We start from the raw sequence: 17,551 nt of genomic DNA on the forward strand, positions 1-17,551 counted from the left end.
TATTTCAAATTCTTTCTCTCACTGTCCCTTCTTTTTTTAACTTACTTACAAGATCACACTGAATAACCTCTGCTTTACAACTGAATAAAGCTTTTATGTACATATTTTCCAGCAGACATATTGTTATTACTTCCTCAATGTTATATTTACCGAATATATATTACCTTAGCTGTTTGTACATGTACAGCTGATGCACTACTGTACTGCTACTACCTTGTATTACATGATCATACTGTGCTTTTTCATTTGTATGCTATAACTCCTGGGTTGTGGCTGAAATGGATCCCCTATGGATCAGCCCTCTGCTCCAGGCAAGAAACTTAAATAAATAAATAAATAAATAAATTAATTAATTAATAAATACATAAATCAAACAAACCCTCCCCCTGTGACAGCTGGACTCTAGGCACTCAGTCTTAACCTGGCCAGTCCAGTGGTGCTCATTCTAAGATAAACCAGGTTTAAACTGGCTTGAGTGGACACTGCAACAGCCTATTATTGGGATAGCATCCTTAACAGAAACTTTAATTTCCATAACTCACAAAAAATTCAGATTCATTTTTGAGAGATTCCTTAAATCATACAGAATTTTTGTTTCATAAATCTGTAGCAACAAACTGTGGAAAGCATAGAGAATGGGACTGTTGTAATTCTACATTCATTCAAACTCTGTTTTGCTATATCCCTATTGTGTGCTCATTTCAGAAAGGCAGGAGCATTTAGTCTTTCAGTCTTAGTCACCCACGTGGCTATGCAAAACTCACTGCCATTCCCAAGAGTCTGAATGGTTCTGTGGCCTTTTGTTAAATGACAGTACTCAGAAAGACATTTTCATACCTGCTCAAGCTGAAGCTGGGTTATTCTTTGTGACATCAGATCTCCCAACATGATTTCAACATATGGATAACTGGAACCAGCTTCAGGCTGCTGTGTCCGTGTCGACTGAACTTCTATCAGTGAGAACTTCATAGTTACTTCCTGTACACAACATAAAAAAACACTTTTAGTTTCATATTGTTCCTTTCCCAAACTCATTCTACAAACTATATTATGATAGTGATACACCCGCAATGCGGCAGTACCTATATGTGTGGCAGACCTCCATTTTTCAGTAGCATAAAAATCTGATCTTAAAGTCCTGCATGTCTAATATGGTCTGTGACTTCTTAAAACAGTTAATCAGAAGGGCCCACAAGATATCAGAGCAGTCCAGCCCCCATCACTTCAAAGTGTAATATGGAGTAATGATCAGTCATGTCCTCGTATTACTCATTTTCAGTTAATTTATTGTTTTATAGGTTCATAGGTAGGTACTAGGCTATCTGCCCGAAGGCATTTATAATCCTAGCCAGAATGTGTTGGCTTTTGCTGCCCCTTTAGATTAGTTCCCTGTGCCTCTGTCCAGCAGATCCACTGAGGTGATCCCCGGGGTAAACTTTCTGTTTCCCATCTACTCGTCAAGGTTTCACTTGAAGTGTGTTAGCGAGGAGCTCTGCCTAATGTAGATTGGAAACTTGCTCTAAAGCATGGGAAGTCTCTGGAACAAGAATCTATCCCTCCAGCATGTCCTATTTATTGTTGTGGTGAGGTTTAGATCCCTAGAGCATGTGGCTCGAGGGGATAAGGTTTTCTTTAGGTGGAGCATGTCCATCAATTCTGGGTTGGACATGGCCTTGTATGTCAGGCAGAGATCACCTCTGAGTAGGTAGTATGGAACCGAGTACAGCTGGAGTTTCTTTAGTTGTGCTGTATAGGGCATCTGTTTGAGGCCAGTGATCCTCTTGGTGAGGTACTTCTGTGGTCTTTCCAGCTGTTGCAGGTGTCTTGTAAGGTACATCCCAAATGGCGTGTTGTACTCTATGATGGGTCTGATGAGTGATGAGTAGAGGACACAATGACCTCTTTTGATCTGGATGCAAACCCTTTTGTGATTAGGTGGGCCACGTAGAAAGATTTTCTAACCAATTTGGCAATGTGATTATCAAAGGAGAGATTACTATCTACTTGGGTCCCCAGATCCCTTATTACGTCTTCTGTATTTAGGGGACTACTACCTAAGTGGTAGTTTGTGGGTACTTTGTTTTTTCCAAAGGGGATGACTATGCACTTTTTGGCATTTAGCTCGAGGCCATGATTTTGACACCAGGTATCCGTCTCAGTGAGATCCTTTTGGAGGATGTCTGTGTCAGCCGGAGAGTCAATTATAGCTCCTAGTTTGCAGTCGTCTGTGAACTTTGTCAGCCATAGTCCTCCTGTGCTTGCCTGTACCTCTGAGAAGTATATGCCAAACAGGAGGGTTTCTAGGACTGAGCCCTGGGGAACGCCACTTGTAACCGGTTTAGAGTCGGACCTAGCTCCTGCAACTCTCACCATGTAGGTTCTGTCCATGAACCAATTGGCAACCCATCTTTTGATGTAGGGGTTTATGTTCAGGCTGGTGAGCTTGTCTATAATACCAGAATGGGGAATGGTGTTGAAGGCCTTTGTAAGGTAGGCTGTGTGTGCCACCTTTCCCTCATCTATAGCCGTGGTAACTGTCTCAAAGAAGTCTACCAAGTTTAGGAGGCATGATCTGCCCTTAACAAAGATGAACTGGGTAGGGTCCAGTGGTTGGAGATTCCCAATGTCTCTGTTAATGAGTTCCATGATGATGTGCTCCATAGCCTCGCAGACCAAGCAAGTCAGGATTATAGGGCGATAGTTCCTGGGGTCTGTTGTGGCTCCACATTTGTGGAGTGGAATAACTGTTGCTCTGTGCCACTCTATGGGTACATAGTCTGTGGAGAGGCTGGGTTTGAACAGTGTGTTTAGGTGAGGGATTAGTTCGTCTTTGAGCTTGTGTAGGACGCAGCCTGGGACACCATCCGGTCCCATTGATACTATGTTTTTGGGTTTGGCAAGGGCTGTTTTAACCTGAGTGTCTGTGATTTCAGGGTCTCTACATTCTTCTTGTATGGTTATGGGCCTTTTTGGGGGTGAGAGGGGGTGTGAAGTTTGCTCTGAACCTGTCTGCTAGGATGTTGGTGATATCGATTGGTTCAGTGTATTTTGTGCCATTCTGCACTAACTAGCAGATCTGAGCATTGCCACTTAGATTGTTGACATAGCAAAAGAATGCCTTGTGGTTATCTTTGGAGTCCTTGGCAATTTTTCTTTCGAAGCTCCCCTTGGATGATTTTATGAGAGATCATAGTTTCTTGCTGATACTGATCAGGGATGTCTTCCCTTCTTGGGACTTTACTCTTTTCTGTACTAGTTTCCTCCTTCTATTGTATAGCTTGTTTATGGCAGGGGTCCACCAGACTGGTTTCCTTTTCTTGGAGGAGTGTGTCTTGGTTTTGCTTGGGATAGCACGATCCATGCATTCTTGTATGTGCCCGTAGAATGCAGCAGTAAAGGATTTTGCAGCTTGGACAGCATTATCCTTTAGCATGGGGGTTTTGAAACTTTCCACCTTGGTCTTAAGTAACATGAAGTTTACTTTTGAAAAGTTTTTCATGGTGGTTTCCTTGTCCGGGGGTGGGGGCGGAATGTGGATATCCAAAGTGATTTGTTTATGGTCAGATCTAACCAGCGAGGGGTTGACCTCTGGTGTGGAACACCGGTCGCCCATATTGGTAATGACCGGGTCCAGTATGTTGTCACCTCTGGTGGGAGTGTTGACCAGCTGATCCAGAGCATTTGAGTTTATAAATTCTAGGAAATGTTGGGCAAGGGAGTTAGTACTTGAGTAGTTCTCCCAGTTAATGTTTGGGTAATTGAAATCACCCAATATTAGGGTGTTTGGTAGGACCTTTATGTTTCCCAGTGTTTCCAGAAATGTGAAATGGGGGTCCTGGGACATGGTGGGTGATCTGTAGCAAGCTACAATTTGAATTGCAGTTTTGCCTGTTGTTAGTTGCACGTGGATGATCTCTGAAGCATCGTGCTGTGCCACTAACCTGGAGGTGTGGGTATCCTTGATGAATATGGATACGCCCCCGCCTTTTGTATTTCGGTCTGGGTTCTGTGGCCGAAATGTATGGCATGAGTTGTAGCCTGGTAGTGCCGGGGTGCTCTCTGCAGCCTTAAACCAGGTTTCTGTTACTGCACATATATCGATTTTCTCCATACTGAGGAGTGCCTCGAGTGCATGCATTTTGAGATTTAGACTTCTGGGCATTGAGTAGCATTACCCTCAGTTTTTTGTTACTTGTGCTATTTACAGTGGTGGGTTTGTCTTTTGAGCCTTGCCTAAAAAAGGCACTAGGGGGGTGGCAAGAGCCTTGGCCAGTATTCGAAATCCTAAGGGTGACAGGTGAGAGCAGTCTCTAGTGAAGCAGCGTGGCTTGTCGAGCATGTTATCCCAGTCAGACAGACTCTGGTTCCCCTTTGAATGACACCAGAAACTTAGCCAGTTGTTGAAATTGATTATTTTTTCTTTATACAGTGGTATCATTCTTGGTGAGGGCAGGATGCTACTCAGGGTCAGGGTCATACCGGCCTGGGCTACGTGATTAGAGACCTCTTCCATGTGTCTTTTCATATAGTCCAGGGAGGTACAGCTCAGGTCATTCACACCAACACGGACAATGACTGAGTCATATTTGTACTTGTTCTGGAGTGACCGGAGTGCTTGTGTTATGTGGCAGATCCTGGCACCCGACAGGCAGCTAACAGTAACCTCCTTATTCAGCCTAGTGAGTGGGATGTCAGTGTGCCTGACTATAGAGTCACCTATTACTAGTATGTTGGGTATGTTATTTTGCCTTAAGGGCTGTGATTGCATGGCACACTGGTTTTGTGAAGTATGTGTTTTATGGTCTGTGTTGGAGGGTGGAGGTTGCTTGGATGCCTGCTTTGGAGGTCTCTGTTGCTTTTGCAGATTTTTATTTAGAGCCTCCGAGTATGTTTTCTTGTATTTATGTGTGTTTTTTTGCCAGTGCTGGTTTAATGGGTCTATGTGAGGCTGGTGGTGTGATGCAAGTATTTCCCTTCTCCTCTTGACTGTCTGACCCAGTCTTGGGTTGAGAGAGCTTAGCCTTCAGTTTGGCTGTATAATTGCATCTCTCGCATGTATTAGTGTTTGGTGGTAGGAGGAGAGGGTTGTCTGTGTACATGAGACAGTTGTAACATTGCCTCAAAATGCCCAGATTCACCAGTTGGACTGGAGGATACACCTGAAACTACCCTTTGGACATGCCTGGATAGGTACAGTGAACTGTTTTGCTGAATGGCTGGTAAGGTCGAATAGAGAGCCTTGTCCTTCTGTACAGTATAGGGGGGGGGGGTCTAGTACTAGGGTTTATAAGTGCTTGCTATGAGTATTGAGCAAGAGCCAGGCTGAGAAATTAATGGCTTGAGTGCTTAAGTTGAAAGTTTGTCTATTCCAAGGGAAAAATTGAACAGGACACTTTGTGGAGCTGGGAATAGTTATACCCTAGCTAACCAGCGCTGCCCAGCATGCAAAACTGGGCAAATGTGGTTTTTATAGCAGGGAAATGAAAGAGATAGAAATTAGCCCAAAATGACCAATAAACTACTAATTTCTGGGCTGAAACCACTCCTCCAGGAACAGATAGGCTGCTCAAAGCTCCCCTCTCTCACAGGTGAATAGAGAAATTTCCTTCTATCCAAGTAAGTTATGGCAAACACAGAGATTTGTAACACAGCCCTGAATTCAGCACTAATCTGAAAACTGGACTATACTAGTTTAGAAAGATGGGAAGCAAGTATATATTTTTCTTTCTTTGTTTTTTCAGAAAATAAAGCCGATACAATCAAAAAAACACTTTAAATGCACAGAAAAGGATACTTATTGTTATATATCTCAGATCAGAGTTGTAGTCGATACCCTTAGTAATAAAGTAGGAATAAACACAAATACAGTAAAAGCAGATGAATAAAGTGAAAATGTTTTTATATATATAAAACAATAGAAAACAAACAGACTGATTTAAACAAGTTACCCAATTAACCAGAAAAAAGCTCAAAACTGAGCCATTTTCTTTTTTCATTCATGACCGGTAAAATGTTTGTGTGAACAGCTTACATTTTAGAGGTAAATAGTGCGTTATGCTGAAAAATAAAACATTTGCAAAACATTCAAATTTTCCAATAATACTGTAAACCTGGTAAGCCCATTAGTTGTTTCTCTGCAGACTTTCAGCTCTAGCAGAACTGTATATTTAACAATGCATGGAAACAGATTCTTGTTCAGAAGTAAAGGGCAATTAATCAGTAGGACAAAGTGACTTGGCTATGGAAAAAATATATTTTTAAAATCCAGTACAAAATCACTTGCTTTATCTCAGAAAACTAATCTGTTTTAGTGTGACAAGTGACTATTTCTTGCTTCCACAATGAGTAGATGAACGTGAACATACAGAGGATCAGAATCCCCTAACTGCATTCCTGGACAATATCTTGCAACAAACACTTTTTAAGTGCTTTTTTAAAAGCAGCTCATTAACAAGTCGTATTTTTAGTCATGTGCACCAACTACTAATATACAAAGTTGGGAAATTTTGCTAATCAAAAACTGTAACTGCTATGGAACATGCAATCTGTTCCATTTAGAAAATGACATGTCTTGTCTACACCCATTGTGTTCGTTAGAAAGCATAATTTTATTAAAAATGGTTGAAATCCATGTCTTCTTACAAGAAGCTATAGTTACTGCAATGGCACTTATTACAGGGTGTTGTTAAAGCAGAGCTGGCGATGGGTATAGAGCTAAGATGATATGCTGAGGTTTCAACACTAAGTAATTCAGAAAAGGAAAGTCTTGGTTTAACAGTTTGGAAATAAGAGCACCAAGGAGAAGTTGTGCCCTCTGCTTTTGTCAGGGAACAGCAGTACTGTTCTCTCTTGGAAGTCTAGAGAGAAAGTGTAATAAATCAATAGATCCTGATGGATAGGATTTGTAGGTGACAGATTTTTTTTTTTTTGCAGGCTACAGAGCTGGTAACAATCATGCCTTCAAGAGAAAGGAAACATGAAATATTTGCAGTCCAGATCAGGAGCGTACTGGTTTTTGTCTTAGTACTGCTGATGTGGTACTTGAATTCTAATTGTGGGTCAGTCCAAACTACTAGATATAAGTGAGTAGTTAATTTAGGATGATATTGGCTATCTAGAGCTTAATGCTGATTGGATGGAATTGTGTTGGCTATCTAGAGCTTAATGCTGACTGGATGGAATGGTGTTGGCTTTCTAGAGCTTAATGCTGACTGGATGGAATGGTAGCAGCTTTTGCTTTGTACCAAATAGTATGGCTTTTGGGATACTTGGACATAACCCTGGAGGCAGCTCTAGAGATGATGTTCAGTAGTGAGCTCCTGATGTTCAAATGACCCACAATGCCTAGTTAGGCTTAGCCCCCAAAAAAACTGCATGAAGGCATCATGTGGTCTTACTGCCTTCAAAATGAAGGGTGAGGGTCATGTGTGGTGCCAGAAAAATGGGAGACAGGAGCAGGAAAATTTAAGATGCATTAGACCCTCATAATGGAAACTGACTTTTAGGACACAGAATGTCACTTACTGCTGGGGAAGGGCTTAGAGCTTGTTTGGGTGGTTGAAAAGTACCAACTATATTTAGATGGTCTTACCTTTGCATGCAGCATAGGTTGTGAAATTAGATTATGTGGAGGTTGTCTGTCACCTTCTGTAGAGTCATCTCTCAGGAAATGATGCACGTGGGTGTGATGATACTTGTAATCTCCCAGGTAAGTGCCATGTTGATGACATTTGCGCCAGTAAATGAGAGGGTCACCTCAGTGAGACAGTGAATAGCAGTGGAAAGCATTTTCTGTTGTATGTGTATATAGACTTAACACCTGCTCAGATTATTTTGCTCTCTTACAGATTGTGGGTGCTGTGTTTGATAGGGTAGCACCTACACAGTCTGTAGTCCTACTGGGAATCCTGCACTCACATGGCAAAGATAAAAAAATACCAGGAGAAGCATAACTGAAAGAAACAGTTCAAAGCCATAGCTAGCTTTTCTAGGACCATGTGCCAATCTCCAATCCAGCAGTCCCTCCAATTTAAGCTGAGGAGCAAAACAGAAAATAAAAGGTCTTCTTGTACTTGAGCTCCAAAAAAAAAAAAATCCCTTTCTTCTTCTTTGAAAACTTTGTAAACTGCTTGCTACATTAGTAGCAAGAGGCTTACTACAACTTATATTGCACAAGAAGAGCTGAAGATCTTCAGCCATGACTGCAATTGCAGTTTCGACCTCCGTTTCTGAAAGCCTGTACTATAATACTGACTGATTAGCATCTGATAATCAAGTTTCATAACACCTTGTGCCATGGGTGACTGCCCCCTTCACCCCGTCCTAGCTGCCTCACTGGAACAGCTTACCCAAACTCAACCTGAATTGTGGATTATTTTTGGACTTTTGTGCTAATCATAGACTGTTCTAAATAAACACTATATCTGAAGAAAAAGATGCTCCTAAGTATACTGGCAATAACAATATCTTGGGCCAAAGGTCACTGATTGACTTTATTGTCATGTCATTGGACATGAGGACTTGTATTCTGAACACTCAAAACAGGTGCAGAGTTGTTAATCACTGGGATCAGATAGCTGGAGCAGAAGCTGGACAGGCCTGGGAATTGAAAAGCATAGAGGTGTCCTGGGAGTGTCTAACCAATGCTTCTCTGTGGGATGTGAACAACTATGCTTTCTTTAATTATATTAACAGAATGAGGGTAACAGTTCTACCTGTCTGCATTGATGGGTAGCAGTATATCTGTTACTGATAAGGTCCTTCTACAAAGATTATTCTCCTTGGACTTTTGTGAACAGTGTAAATATTCAGCAACTACATTTCAGAAATATTTTTACGAGTGCATCACATGTACTGCAGGATGATGATAAAAAAGGCTAAGAGTACTTTATCTTTGGGCAGATACAATTCTTGTGATACTTTTTCTGAATTTGCTGACTCTGTATCAGAGGTCACATTGTTCACCTAAACTTTAAAGAACAATGTAATTCCACAACAATGGAAGTGGCTGTTGTCATTCCTATTGTTAAAAGTGTGTCTTTCAGTTCCCCTGATAACTAAATACCTCTCAGTTTTAAGTTTATGAAGATGGTATTCGACAGATTAACAAAAAAGGGGTTTATTCCTGCTTGATGTTTATCATTAACATCATGTATGATAAATCTGGTTTCTTTCTTGCTTTCTTTCATTTTTTTTTCTTAGTTTCAGATGAGGACATCTTAGATTGTGTGGTGCATTTGGGCTTATAGCTGAGGCACTTCATCCCCAGTGACAGTTTGCATGACTATGGTCTACCTTGAATAGACTTCTTCACCCCGGACAGACTACCACTCCCTCTCCCTCTGGGTCCAATAATAATTCTTCCCATGAAACTGCCAATGCTTTCAACTCCTTCTTTACTAATACTATCAATTCACTGGCCTCCAACCTTCCCATTGACAATTCTAGCATCCCTGATCTTGCATCTTCTAATCAACCAACCTTTATAATACAACCCATCTCCACCACCTTCATCCAAAAATGCCTCCAAAACTTAAACCATGTACCCCTTCTGCTGACCAACTTCCATCTGAATTCCTCAAAAGCTGCTAAGGGAAATAGCCTATCCCATTTCTATCCTTATCAACAGAACTATTAATGAAGGAACCATACCTGACATCTGGAAAATCTCACACATTATACCCTTACATAAAGGAGGAAACCAATGAATATACTACTACCAGACCAGCCCTCCTCTCTCCTCCCTAGCAAAATCATACCAGCTAATGAATCACTTAACTTCTGGGATAACAAACTAATAATTAGTAATGTTATAGACTGGATTTAAGAGTGAGTAACATAGAATGTGAGCGGTTTTGATATCCTTTCTGATGCGGTGCATACGGCAGAATGCCACAGAATCGACAACTGTTTAATCAAAGAATTTTTGTTCTGCCTTTGAAATCAAATGATACCTTCAGATGATGCACTTTTTTAAGTTTTTGTGTGAAGCTCTCATTTGTTTCAAGTGTCAGCAAACAATAATGTTTTTTTCGTTTGTGACTTTATGTGGTGTTCGGAACTGCTGCTGTAGTCCTATTTTGCCTATGTTGTGGTCACACTGTGTGGGTAATGGAGTGGGATAGTCTTTCACTGTAAGTGGTCTTCGGCCTTTCAACTGCAGTTGTGCACCCTTAGAGTTACTATATTTAAGTGAGGGAATTATGGAGGTGCACATTGGTTTGCCTTCCACAAAAATTTTCAATCTGCTTTTGACATAAAGATGCAGATGAATTTCTTTGGTTTCATCCAGCAAGGTTTGGATTTAGGGCATTTGATTTACAGACGGGTATCCAGTATGTATTACTGGTTGGATAACACAGGTCTCCATGCTCAGTTCTCTTTCTTTTCTATTCTGTTCATTACACGTGAAAGCCTACTGGTATGGTCTATCTAAATTCTCCTCTGACTACATACAGGATTATGATCTGGTCACCAGTTATAACCAACTTACGTATTCGAGACATAGATGCCAAGAACAGAGCAAAATGAAACTTGAGAGGTAAATCTTGACATCCATGTCAAGAACGCATACGTAGTTATGATTAGAGAGACCCAATCATAATTCTTTGTAATGAATGGAGCTTTATCTTCTCCATGTACTAACAGTTAACAAAAAAATGTAGGAGAGTGAAGTGGCTTAAAGTTTTGACAGACGTAAAACACACAGCAGGCAGAAGCAAAGTGTTCATCTTATAAATGACCAGTTTAAATAAAAGCTGTTAAACACTTCATTCTGCCACATTTCTGTTTTTTTGTGAGTAAGCAAAGTGTATACAACAGCTTTTAAAGATGTAAAACTGCTTTTGTGTCTGTTTTGTTATGGGCACTTTTATGCTCTAAAGTGATACTAGAGCTTAATAGTGCTGAAAGGTGCTTAACAAACGTCATTCTTTTCTTAAATATGGAGTTTAATTGCAAGTACTCCACATAACAGAAGGAAGTTATGTGACCTGTACTGAGGATAGGACAATGTTCTAGAACTTCATTAATGATCTGATATCCTGGTGCAAAAGTAAAGACTGTCTTTATCATCATCAAATGCACCATCTTGTACTTTCATAGGAAAAATCCTAAATTTTCCTGTACTGTAGTAGCATATTTAATTTTGTCTAAAAACAACGTAAAATACCTTGTTCTCTGTGGTGGAACTAAAACTTATCTTTAACTCTAATAGGTTATCCTTAATTCAAAAATACTGTAAGTTTAGAAGTAGTTACTAGGCTTGCAGTCTAAGGGGCCATTAAGGAGGTTATCCTTAATTTGAATTTGCCCCGAAGCACTTTATGGTTAAGTAACTTGCTTAAAGATTACAAATTGGATAAATGAAGGCTGAGGAATCAAACCCTGTACCATAGGGAGTACAGCTCACAGCCTTAGCCCTTTGTGACAACTACCAGACTTATGGCATTATTCACTAAAGGACATTAGCAACATATCCCAAGTAATAGCTCTGTTTACATCACATCTTAGACACGTACTGCAGCAGAATGCAGCCTAATGTTCTGTTCATAATGCTCTCACTATAAGTTGTCATGCCTATTGGACAACACTGAAGTGCTTGAATATCAGTTGACTGAAATGAAACCTCAACAAATGAACTCTGAGTTTGGTGTTACTCTTTCCAAAAGGTATAGCGTTATTGAATTTGATTATATTAAGTCATGGGCTACAGGTGGTAAAGCTCACAGCATGGGGGTGGGGTAGGAAGCCTGCCTTCTACAGGGAAAACAATTGCAGGTGTTTTTAAGTGGTATGCTTTTCAAAGAAATATTTTTTTGAAAAAAAAGAAAAAGTCATTTGCAGTCATATAGTCAGAAATGTATGCGCAAACATTTGTAATTTTCTCATTTTCATATAGATTTTTGAGAGGTGGCCTATGGAGGTATTAACATTTCCTTACTGTTTGACTCTATTTGTTTAATTTACATGACACACAGCAGAAACACCAGATGAGCAGGCTTTAATTTCAAAAAGGTACTCAGTAATAGTAATTGCTAGCATTAGGTTTAGCTCCCAAAGACAAAACAGCCTTCCATTTTGCTTGAAGACCTCTTCCTCCTTGCATATGTTTAAGACCACCTTGGTTGTTTACATGAGTGCCTGAATACTGAGCATACCATATGCTGGCAATAAGAACCTATTAATAGGCATTCTAGGAGGGACTAGAAAACAAGGTTTTATTTATTTATTTTGTCAGGCCATAGTTACTGGTGGTTGTTGACATGCAAAGGCTATAAGAATCTGTGTTTCTGTATAGCTTATTAGTTTGCTTATTGTCTCTCTGGAGTAACACATACTAAATTCCACTTCCACCTTACACAGATGGATTTATATATATATATATATATATATATATATATATATATATATATATATATATACATAAATATATATGTATTGTATGCCCTGTCTTTTCCCCTAATCACTAGCCTCACCTCTTTGTGTAGTCATAATATTGTTCTTCTTTTACCTTTTGCCTCTTCCAAAAACTCTACTGATTCTCAATAGCAGTATACAATCTCTACCAGATAATCAGTTTTATATATATGTATGCATGTATATTAATGCATGCCTACCAGTAGCAATTATGCAGGCATGAGGCAAATGCTTTCTAACGCTGGGGACATATGACTGCTGGAAAATGCAAGCCACAGAGTGACTGATACAGATAAGTAAGAAGCTTAAGTGTTTTAGTGCTGCGTTATACCTTTCTTTTCTGTCTTTTTCACTTGGTCTAGTGTTATAGGGAGTACGTGACACAGATGTACTTTTCTGCAGAGGCACATGATTATTTTTAAGAGTTCAAATCCATGCCATTTACATTAATGACATTTCACTGGAACACAGGAGGTCAAAAAAATGGCTGAAGCATGATATAGTTAAAGCTTCATTAGCTTGACACTATCATAGTTTCAAATATTACATTACAGACATAAAAGAATTGACACTATCATACTTTAGAATAATCTGCTCTAGACATAAAACAGCCTACTTAAGGAATTATAAATGTTTTTTTCTGCACCACTCTATCCTGCCTACACATCACAATAGTTTGGAATAATGTGAACAATTTGTTTAATTATTAAGTTCAGATGTCTTCATACTTTCGAGGTAGTGTAATGTCAGTTAGCATTTATGCAGGCTGGGATAATAGTGCCTCTACACTGATGGGTGCGGTGGGGGGGGGGGGGTAATGCCCCCTTACAAAACTATTGTTTAAAAGTATAGCTGACCAAATGATTTTCAGCCAAATGAAGTTTCATCTAAACAATGTTCTCTGTACTTGTATTTGACTATCTGTCATACAATAATATGTCATGAGTGTAAATGGTATGCACTTGGGTAATATCACTTAAAGTAAGCCTAGAAGGCTAGTATCCGGATAGCAGTCTTTCATAAGACACCCTTCAGTGCCTGCTATGAAAGCAGTCCTACTAGTAATGGTGCAGAAAGCATGCCGGAGACAGGTGGTATAAGCAAATGATCAGCGCCTGATGGTTACGATCCACAGGATCTTCATAAATACTTCTCCAAAATGAATCTATTTCTTATTTTTTTTGGTGGCCTTTCAATTCCTTTTACCTTGTTTCCCAATTCTCTATAAAACTTTTTTGGTTCATCAATAAATATTTTGTATTTCCTTTACATTTATCTGCATACCTTCTAAGTTTTTCTGCCTGTGCTGAGATTTTTAGTTTTTATTTGCCATAGTACATGATAGATCCTGATCTGTTCTAATATTGCACATTGCTTTTATCACATATATCTTTCTTAACAGGAAAATGATTGTCTGTGGGACCTGGGTATTTAAGCTCCTATGCAGAGGAGGAAAAATGGCCACGAATAAAATACCCTAGGGAAGCCAAGAACAAATGGATGACCAGGTAGGCTGCCTTAATAAAGGTACAGTGGGATATCGGTGAAGAAGCTGGGCTACCGGTAAAGCCTTGAGAAAGGTGATGTGCGTACTTGAGCACTTGTGGTCGAAGGCTGAGTAAAGCCTTAAGAAAGGCTTCATATATAGGTTGTAGTTCCGGCTGGTCAGGTTGCCAGGTGAGAGGAACCGCTAGTGTGGCAGCTAGAAATCAAAGATGAAACACACAGAAAAAACAGGCAAAACAACATAAATGTGGCTCGGCTAAGGAGCTCTGCTTGCCGTGGTGGCAAAAAATCAACATAGTTGAAGTTCAGATTCTAGAAGGTCATACTTTATTGAAGTAAAAAGTACCAGAAGTACAATCACCATCGAAGCGTAGTTCCTTAATGGAAAGAATGATCCTGAGGATTTCCTTTTATAAGAGTACCTGGGGGTGTGTCAATGGGGGCCAATCAAGTGTGGGTGAAAAAAACTTTATTGTGATTGGGCATGACAACTTGACATCACACCTTACAATCTGATAGGTTAGATACCCTGAGCCAGTTCATACATGATTAGTAGAATCACTCTAAACCTACAATAGTGAAGTTTGGCGATTAGCTAAAATTAGCTAAAAAAATGTAGTTAACTAAAAATAGTCTTGCTGGAAAAAATCAACCCTTGCTGGTAAAATACATTGTTAGGCTACACTTTTCGAAATCTTCATCAAGATGGTGGATGACCTAAAAGAGCATAATAAACAAAGCCGAGCATACTAGAGAAATAGCAACAACATGTATGTAAAATAACATGTATGTAAAACAAGAAACAGGCTAGAAAACCAAAAAATAAGAACCAGGCTAGATATCCAAAAAATATGATATAGAAATTAAAAAGAGAAACAAAATAGTGAAAAATTCTTAAATAATGGATATCAATAGAAGCTAATGTATTAAGATGTGGAACTGAATGAGGGCTGTTAATTAAAAAACAATCTTAAAATGGCACTGATGTGTAACCTGAAAAGCTAGAAAGACACAAAAAAAAAACAGTAATACTGAACCATTGTAAAAAACATGAAAGACAAAAAAATATATTAATGAACCATTGAACAAAAATGAATGAGTCCCGAATTTGCCAGGGGAAGTCTCAGACCATGGACTGCAGGTGGACTGGTGAGATCAAAACTGACTGTCGCATGAAAGGTAACATTTCGTCTGTAAATCTGTTAGAGGTCCAGGCGCAGAGGTTGTGGTATACGGTGTTGTATCTTTCTGAGATACAAGACCGGGGTCAAAGATTCTGCATAGTTAAGGCCTGGTCTTTTCCTTGCCTGCAAATGTATTTGCCACTCGAGTTCCCTCTTCTCAAGTAGCGAGTTGTGGTCCCCTCCTAGTGGGGATTTAGGGGTGTGTTCAAGAACATGAAATTTGAACGTATTGTGTCCTAGGTGCCTGAGAGCATGCACGGCCAGCTGGTTTGTCACTTTCAAGTATTTTAAGTCATGCAGGTATTTTGCTATCCTCGTTTTAAGGGAGTTGACCATCTTGCCCACATAGAAAGCGTTGCATTTGGTGCACACTGTCCTGTAAACCACTCCTGTGACATTCTAGTCACCTCTGACATTAGGTGTGTAGTGTCTCCTGCCATTGGGGCAGTAAAATCCTGCGGCACGGCTCATGTGTCTACAGTAGTGGCAGGGAGGTTCACTGCAGGCAAAGGTACCAGGGTTGTCAAGTTTAACTTGGCAGGGGTGTTCCAGAAAGTCCCTAATGCTTTTCTCTTTTCTAGCTGTGAAGGAGGGTTTCGGAGAAACTAATGTCAGAGGCGACTGCAATGTCACAGGAGTGGTTTACAGGACAGTGTGCACCAAATGCAACGCTTTCTATGTGGGCAAGATGGTCAACTCCCTTAAAATGAGGATAGCAAAATACCTGCATGACTTAAAATACTTGAAAGTGACAAACCAGCTGGCCGTGCATGCTCTCAGGCACCTAGGACACAATACGTTCAAATTTCATGTTCTTGAACACATCCCTAAATCCCCACTAGGCGGGGACTGCAACTCGCTGCTTGAGAAGAAGGAACTCGAGTGGCAAATTTGTTTGCAGGCAAGGAAAAGACCAGGCTTTAACTATGAAGAATCTTTGACCCCGGTCTTGTATCTCAGAAAGATACAACACCGTATACCACAACCTCTGCGCCTGGACCTCTAACAGATTTACCGACGAAATGTTACCTTTCGTGCGACAGCCAGTTTTGATCTCACCAGGGTACCTGCAGCCCATGGTCTGAGACTTCCCCTGGCAAATTCGGACTCATTCGTTTTTGGTCAATGGTTCATTAATATATTTTTTTGTCTTTCATGTCTTTTATGTTTTTTACAATGGGTCAGTATTACTGTTTTTTTTTTCGTGTCTTTCTAACTTTTCAGGTTGCATATCAGTGCCTTTTTAAGATTGTCTTTTAATTAATAGCCCTCATTCAGTTCCACATCTTAATACATTAGTTTCTATTGATATGCATTATTTAAGATTTTTTCACTATTTTGTTTCTCTTTTTAATTTCTGTATCAAATTTTTTTGGATATCTAGCCTGGTTCTTATTTCTTGGTCTTATTTTTTGGTTTTCTAGCCTGTTTCTTATTTTACATACGTGTTACTTTACATACATGTTCTTGCTATTTATCTAGTATGTTCGGCTTTGTTTATTATGCTCTTTTAGGTCATCCATCATCTTGATGAAGATTTCGAAAAGTGTAGCCTAACAATGTATTTTACCAGCAAGGGTTGTTTTTTTCCAGCAAGACTATTTTTAGTTAACTACATTTTTTTAGCTAATTTTAGCTAATCTCCGAACTTCACTATTGTAGGTTTAGAGTGATTCTACTAACCACGTACGAGCTGGCTCAGGGTATCTAACCTATCAGATTGTAAGGTGTGATGTCAAGTTGTTGTGCCCAATCAAAATAAAGGTTTTTTCATCCACACTTGATTGGCCCCCACTGACACACCCCCAGGTACTCATAAAAGGAAATCTTCAGGATCACTCTTTCCATTAAGGAACTACACTTCGATGGTGATTGTACTTCTGGTACTTTTTACTTCAATAACATACGGCCTTCTAGAATCTGAACTTCAACTACGTTGACTTTTTGCCACCACGGCGAGCAGAGCTCCTTAGCCGAGCCACATTTATGTTGTTTTGCCTGTTTTTTCTGTGTGTTTCAGCTTTGATTTCTAGCTGCCGCACTAGCAGTTCCTCTCACCTGGCGACCTGACCAGCCAGAACTCCAACCTGTATACGAAGCCTTTCAAAGGCTTTACTCAGCCTTTGACCACAAGCGCTCGGGTACGCACATCCTTTCTCAAGGCTTTACCGGTAGCCCAGCTTCTTCACCGATATCCCACTATACCTTTATTAAGGCAGCCTACCTGGTTATCCATTTGTTCTTGGCTTCCCTAGGGTACTTTATTCGTATATCTTTCTTAAGTATTTTTCTTGATCTGTTCCCTCTTCTATATTCTTCTAACAGTGACACTTCTTCTCTTAATTGCTTTATAGTTTTCTCTATTTGATACTTTCATGATGGTATTCGATTTCTCCCCTTCCTTTCCCTTACTATCCTGAGTTCTTGTGGTAGAATTTTGTCAG

The 17,551-nt window shown here is 39.9% G+C and overlaps 1 protein-coding gene across 1 annotated transcript in view; it reads right to left on the reverse strand.

Annotated features, from left to right (window-relative positions):
* The window catches only part of MYO15A (myosin XVA), a 1,299,796-nt gene that overhangs the window by 44,100 nt on the left and 1,238,145 nt on the right, over positions 1-17,551 (reverse strand). Inside the window, exon 64 of the mRNA XM_044070057.1 lies at positions 838-978. Coding sequence (XP_043925992.1) covers positions 838-978 — 141 coding nt within the window. The remainder of the gene's footprint in view (positions 1-837; positions 979-17,551) is intronic.

This window comes from Protopterus annectens, chromosome 1.part0, assembly GCF_019279795.1.
Source record: "Protopterus annectens isolate FY-2018-M chromosome 1.part0, PAN1.0, whole genome shotgun sequence".
In the NCBI taxonomy this organism is placed as follows: domain Eukaryota; kingdom Metazoa; phylum Chordata; order Ceratodontiformes; family Protopteridae; genus Protopterus; species Protopterus annectens.